Source organism: Hyaena hyaena, unplaced genomic scaffold (assembly GCF_003009895.1).
Source record: "Hyaena hyaena isolate Hyena2069 unplaced genomic scaffold, ASM300989v1 scaffold_519, whole genome shotgun sequence".
In the NCBI taxonomy this organism is placed as follows: domain Eukaryota; kingdom Metazoa; phylum Chordata; class Mammalia; order Carnivora; family Hyaenidae; genus Hyaena; species Hyaena hyaena.
Genome location: NW_024081154.1, coordinates 63,324 through 82,299, shown reverse-complemented (window position 1 = coordinate 82,299; position 18,976 = coordinate 63,324). Strand labels below are relative to the sequence as shown.

The 18,976-nt window shown below is 43.1% G+C and overlaps 1 protein-coding gene across 12 annotated transcripts in view; it reads left to right on the top strand.

Annotated features, from left to right (window-relative positions):
• PARD3 (par-3 family cell polarity regulator) overlaps positions 1 to 8,068 on the top strand; it is a 673,368-nt gene extending 665,300 nt beyond the window's left edge. For all 12 annotated transcript variants that reach the window (XM_039255313.1, XM_039255311.1, XM_039255312.1 and 9 more), the window contains one exon: positions 6,031 to 8,068. In XM_039255313.1, the coding sequence (XP_039111244.1) occupies positions 6,031 to 6,430 (400 nt within the window). In that variant the 3' untranslated portion in view covers positions 6,431 to 8,068. The remainder of the gene's footprint in view (positions 1 to 6,030) is intronic.
• Positions 8,069 to 18,976: the final 10,908 nt, after the last annotated feature.

Genomic DNA, 18,976 nt, shown 5'->3' with positions numbered 1-18,976 from the left:
CCCCCCCCCCCCCCGCCCCTTCCCCGGTGCCTGCGGGCCGGAAGGGCTCTCTCTTCATCCGAAAACTGGAAAGCTGTTATTTTGCGTGGCTGCTGGGGTGACTGGCGTGTCTGATGCTGTGCAAACCTAGAGCTCCGTGGAAGGGTTGGGGGGAGGTGCCCTCCGGTGCAGGTGGGATCTCTCTTGCTCTCTCACCATCCTTGCCCTTGTTCAGTGCCGATCCTCAGAGTCCCAGGGATGCCAGCCTCCTGAGCCGACAAGCCGGGGTGGGGGTGGGAGGGTGTTATCCGCAGGGCTGCCCACGTGCAAGTACCGCAGCCCCGGGGGTTCTCTGCCAAAGGCCTGGAGAGCGATCGGGTGACCAAGCCCTAATACACTGAAATGATAGCCATTTTCCCATCTGAGTATTATCTCTGTGCACAGGAAAGAATAAAAGTACCTATTTAAAAATACTCATCTTCCCAGACTTCCTGCGATTCACTCCTATAATAACAATTCTTACAATTTGTTCTATCTCAAAATCAGGTGACACAGACATTTTGGTGGAAAAAATCCACTTTCCATGTTTGTATTAAGTAGATTATTTGAATTTGAGCAGAGCAGTGTGGAGGTGGGAAATGCTTCTCTGTGTAAACTTGACTGACCTATACAAAAGTGGTCTTGCCTTGCTTGTAATTTGTAATAAGGATGAGTCCCTTTAAATGTTAAATAATTATTGTAATAACCGTGAGGGACTTTCATGCACATCCTCATTCCGTTGTCTGGCTACATCGACATAAGTCAGACAAGGCAATGAGGATGTGAATGAAAATCTACCAGGATGGGTAGTGTCCTTCTCCTAATTGTAGTTTACTAGTATTGTCATATTGTTCATTCAGTTGTTCTTTTTTCATCTGTAAAGTTGTATCTCCTTCGGAAACTAAATTATTTTTTTCTTTTAAATAGGAGAATTGCTTTTTTTCTCTTACATAGGAGAATATCTATTTACTTAGCCCACTCTGGGTAAGAGTCACTGAAGTTTGGGGCACCTGGGTGCCTCGGCTGGTTAAGACTTCAGCCTAGATTATGATCTGGTGGTCCATGAGTTGCAGCCCCACGTTGGGCTCTGTGCTGCCAGCTCAGAGCCTGGATCCTGCTTCAGATTCTGTCTCCCTCTCTGTCTCTCTCTGTCCCTCCCCCACTTGCACTCTGTATCTCTCTCTCTCTCTCTCAAAAATAAATAAACATTTTTTTAAAATTAAAAAATAAAAAATAAATAAAAGAGTCAGGGAAGTTTAGGTCTGGACACGACCTTAGACATCATGTTGTCTTACAAAGAAGCAGCTCAGAGAAATTAAGTAATCAGACCCAAACCTGCCTGTTTCCTAAACCCTGATTTCATAAGTCTCATTGTTACTGAGAACTTTGGTTCCCAAGCCTGGAATGTCAATGGGTGTAGGTGCAAAGCTCCTCCCTGTGCTCTACTTCCCTTAGCATTTGGAAGAAGGCCACTGTATGAACTAGCCCAATGCGCCAAATGTGAAACATCTTTCCAGTATCATACATAAAGGTTCTTCTGTATAAAATCCCTCTACCCTGCCTGTTTGGCTTGCTTTCCGTCAGGAGAATGAGTGTGTTCAGGTCGATGAATTGACGTACCTGATGGTCAGTAGCACATCATGGCCCGCGTGAATGGCATTGCCTATGCAGGGGCTGGGATGTTCTTTTATTGGCAAATTGTTTGACCTCATAAACGTTAGTTGTTTTTGAGAGTATAAGAAGTGGAGGAGAAATATCAGAAAGCATATGTAACAGGCAGAGTGAATTGGGAAGTGCACAAGGCTGAGGAAAGGAAGTGGGAGAGATGGTGGGCACGAGCCCAGAAGGGCACACGGCCTGGTGGGAGAGGACCCCCCAGGGTCCCAGTCCTGGGGAAGAGGGCAAAGAGAGATCACTGGCTTTCTCCTGGTCTCATTCCCAGGTAGCCCCATAGTCCAAACTGATGCTCTGCTGTCTTTTCCGCCTCCTCCTCTAGGCTGCCCTTCCTTGCTCCCCTCTCCCTTCTGAAGCACCTGGCAGAAGGATCTAACTCCTGGAGGGGAGGGTTGCCACTGCTACCATCGGGGTGTTTCCCTAAATAATAAAAACTCCCTCTGGGTTCAGTGTAGCCCCCTTGTTACTAGGCATTTTATTCTGTGTTGATATGAGAAAAGCAGAAATCCCACGATGAAAATGTTGTAGTTTTGGGCAAGAGCGCTGGGTGCTCTACAGCCTGTTCTCTGCCTTTAGAGAACAGTTTCTCGATGGGACTATATATTGTGGGAAGATTTAGGAATGTGGAGACGCACCCAGCTTGGGCATCCCTTGACGAAAGCTGTGCGTGGAGATCCAGAGGAAAGGAACGAGACCAACTAGGAACTGAGAGGAAGATCGCAAGAACCTACATGGGCTTGAGTCAAAACCAGATTTTGGACATGTGATATTCTTCAAGGACGCTTGACCTCTGCTTTTCAGATGTTGGCAGTTAGCGGAGTTTTGTCTAAACAAGTTGGTATGGCATTCAATGCCAAAAAAATTTCACACACAACAGAAGTTCTCTTGCAAAGTGGAGCGTAAAATAAAACAAATGGTCAAAACTTTGTACCAGTAGCACTAGAGGAAGGGGTCTGAATTAAAGGGACATATACAAGCCAGGGTGGTGTGTAAATTCTCACTGTAAGTAACCCGTCTATAGCCAGAATTCAAATTACATCTTGAAATGTTGGTAAGGAATCCTAGCCAAGTCATATCACTAGTTTGGGAGGAAAGGAGATCTGAGTGGACCCACACTTAATTCTCAGTAAGGCTAGGCTTCCTTTTCAAATTTTTTTAAATTCCTAAATGACTTATTTTCTTTTCTTTTTCACTTTCTTTTCTCTAATCTTTTTAAAATTTCTAGATTACTTTCTTGGTGTTCAAAAGGCAACTCTAGAACTGAGTAGAAGTATGTTCAGTTATAGTCACTGAGAGAACGACTTACTTAAGATCCTTCATTAAATATATGTATTTTTTCTTTTCCTGCTGTCTCCCCATTTGCTCTTCATCTTCCTTCTCCCATGGCTTCCTATCTGTTGGTGGCAAACTTCTCTGCTCTGTATACCTCACTTCCCTTCTGTCTTCGGCACCCAGACATGGTCTCCCCACCAGGCCCATTTACTATGTCTTTCAGCTGCTTGTCAACTTGTCAGCCTTGGTCTTTATATGTTTCTTCATCCTTCTATCTCCTCCTCACCTTAGTAACTAAATTGCTTTCCTGAGGCATTGTGTCTTTGATGCAAGATGTGGTCTACATGATGGTGGTCTTCAAGCCATTTTGGAAGCAGTTAGAATCATTAAATGATAGTTATTGCCAAACCAGGGCATTTGCCCTGAGTGGATTCAGAAAACTCTAGTGGGCACATTCTAGGACCAACACACCTGTTGGTTATAAAGAAACTCAGTGAACAGAGATTAATATTTTGTTCCTGTTATTGTTATTTGTGGCCTTTGACTAAGCAATCATGGGACAGTCAAAGCTTCTTTCCAGTCTCTGAGAAAGTGGAGTTGCCTTCACTTAGAGAAGCTTCTTCAGTTATTCTTTGGTGCCTCTCCCTGCTTCCTGATTTCTACCCAATCCTTCTGACAAAGGATGGAGAGCTAATATTTTTGCTTATTGTTTTCCCTTGGTCACAAAGATGCCTCCCCAAAGCTCAGAGGCTAATCTGAGTGACTTTGCCTCAAACTACTCTTCCAAAGACCCATTAGTCAGCCATTTACTGTATGATATCCTTTTCTAAGCATTTTACATGTGTTATTTCATTTATATCCTATGAGGTTAGGTATCTTGCCTATTTCACAGATGAGACAACTTGGGCCCAAACAGCCTCACCCTCCTGGGGTCACACAGCCAGCAAATGGAAGACAGAGTTGGAATCTGTATCTACCTGATCCTAAGTATCATGTAGAAAACTTTCATATTCTGCAGTTTTCTCGAGTTTCTCTATGATCTGCTCATTTCTTGTCCTCTCCTTAATTGAGAGCTTATTGATACGACACTTAACCAAGGAATCATGTGTATATTTGTGTATGTGTGCCTGTATCTATGTGCATGGTCCTTCCCCATATATCTTACTTCAAATCTCAGGGAAGTCTGCTTACTTCCCTCTAGATGGCTTAATTTGAAGAAAATTTTAGCTACAAGAAATTCTTTCTCTCACATCATCATAACTTCTGTCCCTAACAAACCTTTAGTGACTTCTCGATGTGTTTAAATAAAAAAAGATTCTATCTTCCCAAAATGATTCAAAATTCAGCTTACTGTGCACAAGCGCCATAGAGTGAAGCTTTGGGCTTTGTAGAGTTGGGGGTTGGGAGATGGAGAGGGTTAGTGGATCTCAGTAGGCCAAGGATGAAAAAGAGGTGAAATTTCTGTGGCCTACTTCTGGTTATCTTCAAACTGATAACTAACCCATGAAGGAATTGCACTTTTGTTGCTATAACATCAGTAACAAGTTCGTTGTTTTAATTAAAGTTTCATGATTAATGTCAAATCCCTGGTTTCGTGCTGGCATATTCCATCATTCATGTCCCTGGGCAGATTAATTTATGACTTTTTAAGCGAAGATAATCAGTGCTTTAGGCAAATAAACTATTCCATCAAATCTAAGGATTCTTGCCTGGGATGACTGTATGAATGGTCTGATTCCCATTAAAAGAGAAGCAGATAAAGATACGCGGGACTGCCCAATTAATCATAGTCATATCCAGAGATGATGCTGGACATTAGTTCATTTTCCTTATTGAAAATACGCCCAACTACATTTTAGGCCATGTGGAAAATGGGGAGACTTCATCCCAAACCATGCTGATAGCACTTCTGAATGTTCAAAAATGCAAATGTTTCATTCCTATGAGAGCCCCAGTGTCTGCATAGATTGTATTTTCCCTTCACGGGAGTCTCTCTGAACATCCTGTCATGTTGTGTGTGTTGATATGAAAGGCTGAGCAATACATACTGTCGCCAAATGATTTTCTTATTGATAAATGGAGCAATATATTTTGTTTTATTACTCAATTCTCTCTCCCTCTCTTCCATTTTTAAGGCAAAAAATTAGGACATGTCTTCCTTTCTGGCACAAAATTGTTTTACTTTATCATAGCCAATCTTATTGTAAATTCATAAAAGCATCTAGAGACTTGATAGTAAATTAAAGATGTTTCAAAACAATAATGTTTCCTGAAAATGATGTGCAACTTTATTGCAGAAGTGATAAGATGTAGAAATTTCTATATGGCTCTGATTTATTTCCCTATCCTGGAGCGACAGGAAGGGAGTTAAGTAGGTTGCCCCAGACTTTGGGGAGGGTACAGTGTGTAGGAAAATAGTGCTTGCTTTACAGACTTTCCAGATTCTACAGTCTTGATGAGCATGGATGCTGAAGAGTGTTGGTTGCTGACACATACATCTTGAAAGCCGGCGCTTTAAGGGACTGCCTGTTGCATTTTTAATCATATAGGAGTCTAGACTTAAATCTTTCATAACTGAACTCATATCATAATCCATTACATGTACTTCCTATTAGCTAGCGTCTCAGGCATTATGGTGGCAGCTGTGTAAAATATTTGTTTTGCTTGTTTAGGATTGAATTGTAGCATTCTAAAACGAGCAATTCCTACTGGGGTAGGAGCTGCCAGATCTCTAATACCCCCGTACAATGTCTTGCCAATGTGTCTAAATTGCAAGCAGTACTGTCACCCTAAGCAGAATCAATAGTGCCTACCAGACACAGAAGTAAGACCCTTATTTTTGGATAGCCTCTGAAGCCCTCGGCTCTCTCTCCTGTTTAGCCATCGTTTGCTGAGGATGGTCCTGTGTTAATCCTCCAGGCCACATCACTGTGGGTGAACATACAGTACTATTGGTTGAGAGGTTCAAATGCATATTCCTCTCCCCACCCCCCACCACCTTCCTTTCTTTTCTCTTTCCCCCCTTCTCCCAACCCTCACACTAATCTTTGGGATTTACTTTTCTAGGCAAAGCAGGAAAAATGCCAGCTCTGTGTCCCAGGATTCCTGGGAGCAGAACTACGCCCCTGGGGAAGGCTTCCAGAGCGCCAAGGAGAACCCCAGATACTCCAGCTACCAGGGCTCCAGGAATGGCTATCTGGGTGGGCACGGCTTCAACGCCAGGGTGATGCTGGAGACCCAGGAGCTCCTTCGCCAGGAACAGAGACGGAAAGAGCAACAGATGAAGAAGCAGCCTCCTCCTCCTCCTGAGGGGCTCAACAACTATGACTCGTACAAGAAAGTCCAGGACCCCACTTATACCCCTCCCAAGGGGCCCTTCCGGCAGGACGTGCCCCCTTCCCCTTCTCAGGTCGCTAGGCTGAACAGACTCCAGACTCCTGAGAAAGGGAAACCCTTCTATTCCTGAACAGGAGAAGAGTGGAGGCTTCATGTCATGCAATAAAGGACATTTTCTTATGAAGACTTGTATTTTGGGAGTTTTTTTAAAACCTTGATGGTACTATGGAATTTTTCTGTTTGTTGGTATCAGTGCCTTTAAGCAGTATGGGCGAAGAAATGGAAGGCCTTAATGTCTTTGCCACTATGTCTCAAGTGTCTATTTCATGGAAGGATTTCCCGCCATCTGACAATCATCTGTTTGAGGCATTCACATGCTCTGCATCTCTCTGGAGTACCAGAAATGTTGACCTCACCCATGAGATGTCCATGGCTTTTGTGTTAGCCCCCTACAATTTGTGACAAATTGCCTTGAAGTTGAGGGTGATATTGATCCCTCTTTCTCCCTTTTCGGTTTTCTTTGATGTGAGGTGACATCCCAATCTCTGGTGGATCAAAGTGGGTGACATACACCAGAAATTGGGGCTTTACAGTACTTCACAGCACAGTCATTTATAGTATTTTGTAATCTACATGGTTTTCCCTGTTCTCTCTCAGCTCCTTGCAACAGGAAAGTTCTTTCATCCTAGTAAAGAAGCTAAGCCATATCCAATACTGTCTGGTTATCATGGGGGTCCTTTTGCAACTGCCTTATAACATTACCAATAAAGCGATCATTCTAGTCTGTGTTTATAAATACATTTGTTTGATCATGTTCCTGACACATGTGTTGAGTCAGCGCAGCTCTGTGTGGGGGATGAGGGACAGGGAGTGACTTCTGGTAGGGGAAGGATGGAGCCTCCCCACCGGCCCTGTGTGTATCGTGACTTGGAGGTGGGAGCTAGGAAAAGAATTCTCCCAGGATGAGCCTCTGGCCCACAACATCCCAGTAATTATTTTAATTAGTTTTCATTTGACAAGTTGGCAGGAAGGGCATAGAGTGGGACAAAGATAAATCAGATGGGCGTTTTGGGGTTCTAAAAACTCATCTGCTCACTACAGTTTTTAGAGTCAGTTGGAAATGACATTTGTCTAGTGCACTCAGATGCTGTATCTCTGCTTGGTATTGCCATTCATGCTACTAAATGATTCTGCCACAAAATGAAGACAGATAAGGGAAAAGCTGTTATATCACCAAACAGTGGTACAAAAGATTGCTCTCGTGTCAATATCATAATGTATGTGTGGGTCACAAGGACCTCACTTGCTCCTGTGTTTTCAGCTGTCCGTCTGAACCTCATGTATTGTGAACCATGGCTGGGTTGCTAAAGTGCCTGCAAATCCTGATGTGAAGAAAACTTGAGATGAAAGCTCAGCATACCATGTATTAACAAAAAAAAAAAAAAAGAAAGAAAAAAGAAAACAAACAAAAAAAGACATGTACTGATATGCCTATTTTTTTTTTTTTTTTTACTGGCACATTGTATTTTTGTGTCCACTTGTTTTTAGAAAATATGTGAAGTGTCCACACGTACCTGTGTCTCTTTTGCATTTCTGTGTAACGGTTCTACGTGTTCATAGTGTGTGGCAATGTTTAAATGGTGTTACCAATGTAAGCACGGTGACCTTGGATGACAGTGGCTCTTTCTTACAGCCTTCCCTGAGCTGTGAGAAACAGCGTTCCCTGTATATATGAGACTTCTAATAAAAGGCATATTTCTTCCTGTTCTTTGTGGTGTCTCTAGTGTTCCTGTGGAAACTTCTAGCTGGGTTTTGTGGTGGTTTTTTTAAGTATATTAGCAGATGTGATTTTTTTTTCATATTTAGAAAAAGTTGAAAGTTTCCTATATCTGTGTGTGCAGACATGGAAGTACATGATTGACTACTTGGGCTTGAACACCTGAGGAGGGACAGGAAGGAGAAAAGGACCTTCTTAATGAGTTTACTGGAAGATCCAGGCTGCCAAAAGAAGCCTGGGGAATTCGGAATTGAAGGAGCCAATACTCCAGAGCTAAATAAAAGAAAAAAGTATACAAAAACCTACATAATATTCCCATCATTTTCCTTTGCTCCCTCTGGATCATTTCAGCAAGTCAAATGTTTTGACTAGCCTTGCCCACTGTGAGCCCAGAGAAAAGTCCAGATTCTTTTCCACTTTCAACACCAATTCTTATTTCCCAGATTACACAATAAGGCTTTGCTATCCCTTTTAGATTCGTTAGTATGTATGTGGTGCTTCGAAGGCATAAGGGGCACTAGATCTATCCTAGGTGTGTCTTGTCACAAATATCCATGTGCCGCCTCCCCCCTCAAAGGGCAAGCTTTGCACAGACCTGTTGCAAATTCCCTCCGTGTGGAATGCCTGCATCAGCTGGTTGTCATAGCAGCCTTCAGCCTGTCACTAAATCCAATTCTGTCACCTCAGGATTAGTTATGAGAGGTGTGTAGCAAGCCAAGAAAATAGCATGTCTTTGGTTCTTAAATGCATGCGAGGTGTGGGGAAGTAGAAAAGAGAAGATGGACAGATATGTTCGTTTTCTCACTGACCAGGGGGCCCATTGCAAATGCCAAAAGTCACAGGTTGTTTATCTCCATGGACAGGAGAAGGGGAGCGGGAGAGGTAATATCAAATGTTGGGGGACCCCAATCACAAAAGGATTTGTAGATTAAAACTGACAATTTGAACTACACCAAGGGGAGAGGTAGGACTAGATATGAGTCAGCACAGAAGTGGAATATACTCTACAAAACAATCCTGTCCAAATGGCTGCCCTCTAGCTCTAGACCACTTCCCAAGGTCGTGGCGGGATCATGGGGTGGGCATACCCACAGCAAGAGCCAGGCCTCGGGTGGTCAGCACAGGCACTGGGCTCTGTGGCCTCGGGTGGGGGGAGTCTCAAGTCACAAAAAGAGGTCGGCAGCACCACCAAGGCCCACATTCAGATGAGGATGGGAGTAGAGGGACCCTATTGTCCCTCAGAAAAGATGGTCCCAGTTACATTATCTCCACTCAATACATTAAGACTATATAAAGTCTTATAAATATTTTTATATAGATTATAAGATAATATTATATAAGGCCTCTGTATCATATGTAAGTTAAATACCACCACCCATCTCTTCTCCCTGTGGCTGGTTAGACCAAAGACAGAAGTCCTGGGGCACCTGGGTAGCTCAGTGGGTTAAGCATGCGACTTTAGCTCAAGTCAGGGTCTTGTGATTTGTGAGTTCGAGCCCCACATCTGGCTCTGTGCTGACAGCTCAGAGCCTGGAGCTTGCTTCCGGTTCTGTGTCTCCCTCTCTCTCTCTGCCCTTTCTCTGCCTGTGCTCTCTCTCTCACTCTCTCTTTCTTTCTCTCAAAACTAAATAAATAAACATTTAAAAAAATAGAAGAAGAAGAAGCCAAAGCATCCCATGGCTGACAGGGCCTTCCCACTAACAGGAAGGAAAGTGGGACCTTGGCTTCTCGCTTCTGCCACAGAAGTCAACTCTATCCAATAAAGGACCATAAACCAAATGAATTTTCTGTTTCTTTGAATGAGGGCAATTGATTTAACTGCAAACCCGTTTTGAAGAAGGGCAGCAAATAAGCAAACAGAGCTGACCACTTGGCCAGCAGTACACTTTTGTGATCATATTCCCACATAAGTCTGAAAACAAGGCCAGAGGTAAGGGACCAGGCTTCTCGGTCCACATCATTGCTCATGATTTACTCAAATAGGGCCACAATCTTCCAGACTGCTCCCCGTTCTCCAATAGTTTTTATTAGAAAGTACATGTTTGCATATAGGCATATGTAGCACGTGTAAAATGTGTATGTAATTGTATATTTGTTCGGTTAGTTTAATGTGTTCTTTATTTCATCCTATGAGTCTTTGACACCCATGTCTTGCCCCCAGTTGAAATCAACCTAAGATGAAGCAGATAGTACTTTGCTTCTGGTTTTGTTTGCTAGTCCTGGAAGAATAAGTCACTAAGATTCATCTAACTACCTCTAAGTATATCACATTATGGATGTTTTCCGTGGATAGCATAATGTGCCGGAAATTTAAATGCCTATGTAACTCAGTTCTTTCTTCTTCTTCTTCTTTTTTTTTTTTCTTTTTAACAAAGATTACTCCACTGATGACATGTCAGGTAAGGAGATAATCTTCTTTTCTTACTTCAGAGACAGGATATCATCTTAATAAGGCAGCTAATAAGAATGTTCACAGGTCAGAAAGTGAGAGTGACGGAGATGCTTTAATGGAAAACCACCTTCAGCTCTGAGTAATGATTAGATCACAACGCTGGTTGAATTAAACTGACATTTTTTTTTTTTAATGTGTGGAGGATGAGGGTTACAATTTTGAGCATAAGCTTTTTTTTTTTTTCTTAACAAGAAACTGATATTTTATCTTAGATCTCATGGGGAAGTGGGGAGAATGTCATTGAACTCCACATAGAAGGGACTTATTTCTCATTAGATGGGTGCTTTTCTCTAAAATTCACCATCTTCCCAGCCAGCACTCATCCCCTGCTCTTCTTCTTCCTCGACCTTTCATATCCCATTCAGCAAAGTAAAAAATACCTGGGTGTCCTTTGTCCATACGTCTCATTCCTGTAGGCTAAAACTCATATGATAGAATTTCATTTTGAAAGGATTCCATTATATGTCCTATAAGATCAGGCATCCTTTGCTAAAGACAAGTTTTTTCTTCTTTTCTGAATTCAGATGCAAATGATCAGTTTTTATTTACTGATTTTTAATTTTATAAAGCAAATAATAACTGCATTGACCTATCATTCCCCAGAGAGGGCTGTTCCATACCGGACACAGGAGGAAAGAACAAGAAACGAGGATAGAGCCCTCCCACAGCGAGACTGAACAATTACTCATCTTTCATCCTCAGCGCTTATTTGCTCACAGGATCAATTAAATGTGTGAAAAACACGTTTTTCTGAATTGCTCAACTAACTGCTGAGTCACCTCACACTGTTGTTGGCTTAGAAAAGCCATTTGGAGTTTGTTCCCAGACACTGCGGATGTCTCACGATGCTCTACATCTCTTCCTGGGGTGTTGTCGGCCACAGCAGAACAACGGTTGGAAGGTGATGCTGGTGGCAGGAGCCCTTCTCCAGTCTCTGAAGGCAAGTTTGCCACTTGCTAGAAGGCTCCTTCCGAAGATGAAGTTTGGCTCCCGTGAGGGATTTTATGATGCAAATATTTTAAGCACAACTTTGAAGATTTTGCCATTAAAAACAGTCTCCATGGCTCAGGGCCCAGCAGACTGCAAACTACAAGGGAGAAAAGTGCCATATATTGCTGGCAAGTGACAGGAAGGAAAACAACACAAATTTCTAAACCAGTCGTGACCTTGGCTAATGATCTGGTTTCAGGGTTCAGCTCATATCTGACTTGCTCTTATTTAGCTCTAGTTGTCAGTGGCAACATACTTATCACCATTGTTTATGTTGGGACAAAATGGGTGAAGACATTAACCTCACAACCCAGAGAAAGATCAGATTAGGGCTCGCCAGTGAATGTGGGGTATTTGGGAATAATGCAAACCTTTGAACTTGCCTCGTGAAGCCTCAAAGTGAATTTGTTCTACATGTGCCCCAACCTTCAACTCCATTTCCAAACTCTCCTTCCTTTTATCGGCTTGGCTTGATTCCCATCTGAGCCCAAGGAGCTCCCACTCTAGTCCAAGCAACCAGAGCATTTCTACAAAATCTAAAGCTACACAAAGAGTACATAGGCCTCCCCCAGCTCCCACTCTGTTTGCTTGATTTATTCATGTAGCACTTTACACTTTTGCACAACTTTCTCATCTTCTCTCTTTGAGTCTCCAAACCCCATGAAGCAGGTTAGAGAAATGAGAGTCCAATTTTACACATGAGGAAACCAAGACCCCCAGAGTTTGTTTCCTACCAGTCGGTGATCAGCTCCATCAGAACATAAAACCCATTGTTCTGACGGCAGCCCACCTTTGTAGTGTAAAGTTGTATCAAAAGTAGAGATTTTGTTTTGTTTTAATAATTCTAAGGTCCTTATTTAATGATAACTCATTGACTGGGAAAAGAAACACTGTATAATGTGTCAAGAGTGATGAAGGTAGTAATGCCTAGAAAATAAATGTTAACCACAATGCCATTTACATATACTTGAGAATTACATATGCATATATCCCATACCGTAAATATATACATTCTATAAATAAAATGGTTTGTTCACATTGTAGGGCCAGTGTGTTTTAAATTTCAAATACCTATTGAAATAGATCATGCCAGACTTCCGTGTGGATTTGCAGACCCCACTGGGTCCCTCTTGGTAACCACTGTTCCATGCTTTGGATCCTCTGCTTTACTATTTACATCTCTTAGACCAGAAGGTATTCATTTCTAACTAAGCCAGGTTTTAACGTTCAGAAAAGAATCACACGAAATTGAAGACAGTGAAATTTAAAACAATAATAATAAAATGAGTAGTATCTGAAACATGAAGCAAATGGGATGCAGTGGAGCACAGGGCGGCCACAACAAAAAGCCAATCCTTGCAGTCGCATTTCTGAAGCAGATGCCAAAGAGACCCCAAATCCTGAAACAAAATAGAAAAGATCACTGGGAGATTGTGAAACAATAACAATTTGCATTAAATCATCAGCTGTTTTCAGCACAGATGGGAAAAGCCTGTTACGAAATGTTGTAAGACATGTGCAGCGGGTTTCAAGCTGGACATGCATTAAAAACATTCTTAAGCTTTTCACATTGGGAATAAAAATGTAAATCATTTTTGTGATGATTTTTTTCTTTACATATCATTATTCTTTGTATTTTATCTTATTTTTGTGAAGGAGACGACATAGTAATAGCCAGGGGGAAATGATCCATTTATAGAGTTGGATAGATAAAATTTATCTTCAAAGAGGTAGAATATTAATTATGCACAGAAAGAAACTTTTAGCTCTGAAACATTCCCAGTGAAACAAGTGGCTTATTTCACTCAAGATCCTAATCAAACACAGCTCAGCATCTCAGAGAGAAACACTGGCAGCCACTGAGATGTTTCAGAGCAGCAGGCATTTTGTGCAGCTTCCCATGACCAGCGCTGCTTGGGATGTTCGCTGGGGTTCCCCAGAGAGGGCCCTGTCTATCCTCAGTTCCTCGCTCCTTTAAATGAACAGTGGGGGTGTGAGGCAGGAGCCAGTGACTGATGCTCCAGGCCCCTCTCCTCTGATCCCATGCCCCTAGAGAAGAGACATAGACAGCCACAGACTCAGTGTCTAGAAGAACTGGCTGGCCTAAGGAAACAAGTTTCCAATAACTAATCCAGCTGAACAAGGCACTTCCCTTGGCTCTGGCTCTCCTTCCCGTAAGCCAGGAAATGTCTTCTCCACTCTGTAGGGGATGGCTCATCAGGGATTTCTTATCTCTGATTGGCTACTTCATATACTATGCTAGTATCTTCTGCTGCCTATCTTCAGTCCTTTTAGGTGCTCCCTCAGGATTAATTGAAAATCACAGATATCCTGTTTGTGTGATTTGTTCAAGGTAATTGTAAGGCCATGAAGAGGCCAATATTGATTTTTAAGGAAGATGCCACTTTATATGGCCTGAAATGTACAATGTAGAATGTGGAGTCAGTTTAGGAAAGATAATTATCTCATATTCATTCATTCATTTATAGCTCCTGTAGTCCGCCAAGTGCTGTGCTAGATGCTGAGACTATGCCAGTAAATGTTACAATTGCGATCTGTTGGGGGAATAGCTATATAACAGTCAGAGCATGGATACTTGGCAGGAAGAAAGTAAAGGAGGATTGTGGGATAGAAAATGAAAAGGAGCGAGGGGGCCACTACTTCAAGCAGAATAGACAGGGATCTCAGGGATCTAAGGAGGTAAGGGAGCCATGTGACTATTTGAAGGAAGAGCATGCCCAAAAAGAACCACAAGTGCAAACACCTGAGGCAGCAGAGTGTTTGGTACACTCACAGCACAGTAAGGGGGCCAGGCTTAGTGTTCTCTTAGGGGAGGGTGGCTGAGGAAGAGAGGAGCAAGAGAGTTTCCACGGTAGCAACCAGAGCCCGACAAGGAGAAAAGTGAGGACAGATGTCAGGTACAGACACAAAGCCATGTTGGTCAATGGATTACAGTCAAGGAAAGGGTGGAGTTGGGGACTTGGAGTCAGCAGTGAGTGGGCACTCTGAGGAGAGATTATAGAGAGAATACTGATAGGTTCGACTATGAGGCAGAAGACAAGATCAATGGAGGTGAGGTAGTCAAGGAATGGAGAGACCAGTACATTAGTAGGATCTTCTTCATGGGTGTTGAAATCAAACAACAGTAATAAATATGATTGCAAGACAGTAATTCTGGTGCTAAAATCTTCACAGAATAGAGATTGATAAGAAACTGGCACCAAGAATGAAGTAACACATAATATACATAATTAACAGCTTAAAAGGAGGGTATGTGTGTTGGGGGGTGGGGTGGGCAGTTATGGAGAAAGGAGGAAATCATGACCTGGTATTGTCAATAAGGAGTGAGAGAGACACCTATCCCATTTCCAAGCCCAAAATGTGTGCTGTGTGAACAAAAACCAATTGCCTCTGGAAAGGCGGAGCATGTTGATTAGGACAAGGAGCCAGTGGGGACTGGACAAAGCCTTTTAGGGACATCAGACTACATAACAAGGGTATCCTAGAAGTCTTTGGCTGCTGCTGAGGTCTGAGGTAAAAGGGAAGCAGAGCAAGGTAAAGTTCTGTGGTTTCTCAGTGGTGGTAGAAATTCAGTTCTAATTACCGCCTACTTCTCAGATCCTGAGAGGAAGGAGTCTTGCAAGGATCATTATGGGCCCCCTTGCCTCAGGGCTGTATATTCCCGTCTCTCTGCAGCCCAAATCCCCACACTCGCTTCACTCCATGTGTGCCTGTCTTGACGATAGATGTATTCACGCATTCATTCACTCATTCAGGGGTGAATGTACACCAGACAATGTGTGTCACTGTGTGTTCACTGGTGAACTAAAGAGACATTGATGTTCTCATAAAAACTGCAGTTCAAAGGCAGAAGCCAACATTAATTAAATAAACACACTAATAAATGTAGTGTGTTAAACTGTGACAAGAGCTCTCAAAACAAAGTTGCTGTGAGCAAAAGGCAGGAGGAGAGGAGGTAGTTAAGCTGAGGACAGTGAAAGGTTGAGAGCAACGACGTGTAAGCTGAGACCGGAAGGGTTCTGAAGACTGAATGAGAATTTGACAATATCTCAAGAAACTGGAAACTTCATCCCCTGTGACACTGAGGTTTTGTTTTCTAGACTCTAGCTAGCTATATTAGGCATGTTAACTAGAGTCTAGCTAATGAAACAGCCCAAAAAGTGTATAGATACTTAAACAAGCAAGCAAACATTGTCTATAAAAGGAAAACAAGACTTAACCATGCAAAAATAGAAAAAAAGCTAAGTAAATTACCATATAAAATGCGGCACTATGTTATTAGTTTCTACCAATGTTTCTAAATACATTTCACCAACACAGAAATAAGATGACAACATAAGGTTCAATAAAAGAAAGCAGGACATGAGATTGTGCCCCAGCATGACTGACTGCATACGTCTGCATGTATGTAAACACACATGTGCACATATAGGTACATGTGAAGGAAAGGAACCAATACGCCCGATATTAATAAGAGTTTTCACTGAGTGTTTGGACCAGGATTTGTATTTACTTCTTTCTCTGTGTCTCCATTGAAATAAAAACAGTTACTTTATTTAAAACTTATTCTTAAATTTAAAAAAAGTTCAAAATTTTGTAGTTAAAGTTCAAAACTTTTCGCTCCTTGGTGTTGGAGATGGCCACACTTGATGGCAGTATTCAGTCAGCCCGTGTTTACTGAACACCCAGGACACCCAGGCCTGCTCCACTGCTGTGGGAGAAGATCTAAAGTCAAAACAGGGAAGGCCACCTGGCTTGAGTTGATTCAGGGTGACTCATGGGGGAGGAGGGTCGTGGGCTTGAGGAGGGGAGAAGAGGGAGGAGGTTTCCTCCTTGAGGAAAACCACCATGTGCAACTTGCAAAGTGGGGCTTCACAGCCTGTGTGAACTGCTGTGTGGAGACAGGCAGGGGCGCCTGGGCTGGTGGAGGCAGGGTGGAGCCAGCTGCAGAGACGTTTAGACTCCAGGGTCCCATGGCAGGGAAATAGCAGGCTCTTGAGCATTCACTTAGTCATTAATTCACCACATGCTTGTTGAGTGTGTCAGGCACCATTTGCAGAGCTTGGGATACATTGGATAAAAATCCCTGCCCTCATCTGGCTTACATTTCAGTGTATGTTAGGGGAGCAGGATGGGTGGTGGGAGGAGACAGACAATAAACAACCGACCCAATGAGTAAACGTTACAGTGTGAGAAAAGTGATGCACGGTCGGGAGGAAATGATCCGTGTATGATGAGCAGGCACATGTGTGAATGGGGCACTGGTTGTCGTACTGATTGGGGGTCACAGCTGGCCTCATGAGGTTGCACTTATGCAAAGTCTGGAAAGCGGGGGTGCTGAGCCTTGTAGAGACAGATGGAGGCCAGGCTGGAGATGTTGGTAGTGGACAGTCCTAGAGAGAGCGGGGAAGGTACATGAGTGATAACTGGAAGACTGGCATGTAAGGCACAGAGAAGCAAAGATGTTTCCACTGTGAATACTGACATCACCACAAACGATGGCAGAAGCAGCACCAGTGAAAGTGGCCCTGAGGCAGGATGCGATGGGACCTATGTAGGGCGATTAAAGTGGAGATGGAGTCCAATGACATGAGTTTTGAAGAGAGAATGTAGGCTTGCAGTGTAATAGGGGTAAAGGAAGAGGCCTATACTTCTTTTTAAATGTTTATTTATTTGGAGAGAGAGAGCAAGAGAGAACAAGAGCCAGTAGGGGAGGGGCAGAGAGAGAGGGAGAGAGTGAATCCCAAGCAAACCCCACGCTGTCAGCATACAGCCCAACACAGGGCTCGATCTCACTAGCCATGAGATAATGACCTGAGCCAAAATCAAGAATCTGAGCCACCAAGACACCCCAGAAGATGCCTACTCTTGCTCTAGCCCCAGGACTATGAGGTGCAGGAGGTGAACAGCTCCCCCTTATGCTGCCTGTAGGGAAGCCAGGCCTCAGACAGTTGGGGTTCAGAGCAGAGGTTGAGAATGCAGACTTTGCATTCAGTGAATTCCTGAAACACTGGGGCTGGTGTCTAAAATTAAAAAGGCAGGAATTGAGAACAAAATAGCAGATGTATAGACCTTTCTAGGGATTAGAATGTGAGGGGTAAAGGGTTCCCTGGGAATCTGGGGCCTTTTGCAATGACTGCCATAAACAGCAAAAATGGACCACCATCGTGGCAAGGTCATGACCAGGGGTGTAGGTGTGAAGGTGTCTGCGGCCTTCTCTTAGCCCCTATAAATAGAGATGAAGAGATCTGGGGAAGCTATGACATACTCTGAGCCTATGCTTCCTCTTGACTTCCATCGAAGGAAAGAAGGCATAGTCTTCTCACCAGGACACAGGGCTCACTTTTGACTCATGAAGAATGCCCAGGGCTCCAGCATGCTCCCAGTGGATTGATCTGAGGATGTCTGGAGAAGCCATCCTGATGAGTAAGCAGGAGAGAGGTAGGAAAAGAGCAACATCTCAGGAAAATTAACTGCCCAACATATGTAGGTAGATGGATAGAAAGATTAGCTAAAAGAAGGAAGGCCATGCAGTATAGGAACTGCAGAAACTCAAAGAAATGCAACTGAATTTCTTGGAGGGAAACTTAGTTTGTCTTGAGATTTAATGAATGACCATCTCAAGATATTTGGTGGTGGTGATGACATTTATGTACTTTGTCTTGGGTATATTGACATAATCCTCTTTCAGTGGATTAGTGTGTGCCTTAGGTCTCAGGGACAGACATCAAGATGAGCTTGGATGTACGTTATATGAATTGGGGGAAATGCTGGTGAGAGTTGATGGGGAGGGAGCCTAGGGAACCTGGGAGAGCCATCAGACCATGATGCAATGCTGTGAGGAAGAGAGGGGAGAAAGAAAGGTCATAGACTACATGAATTCTAGGAATGCTTGATAAGGCCCATGGAGAGTCCTTGTTCAATTCACCCATTGCCAAATTCACCCATCAGAAGAGACCCAGAACAAGCCTGCTTAGTATCTGTGCTACAGTATTGACAGTATTGGGAGAAGCATATGGAAAGCTTGGCATTTTTACAGAGACATTTCAAGGGGATTTCAAGGTGACTGGAGCAAGGATCCTCAGTCAACTACACTGGGAGCCCAGTAGAGACTCCTAGAGGCTCACTTTCATGGTTACAGGTCTAGGATTAACTCTCTATTCATGATGGTTTCCAGAACCATCTGCATTCTATCTATCATTCAATAGACTTTGTGTTGATCTAACACCCTCTTGCCTGGGATATCTTCCTACCTAGTTCATGTATCTTAGAACATAGTTGAGACTGAATGTCAGGACAGAGAGGTACTATCTGGTTCATTTTTTTCTCAATAAAACACTCTGTGCAGATGATGAAAGTCCTGAGAAGATCTTTTTCTGATACACTTAAATAGATAGCTTACTATTGAGAGTAATAACTGAAGTTGGAAATGTTGA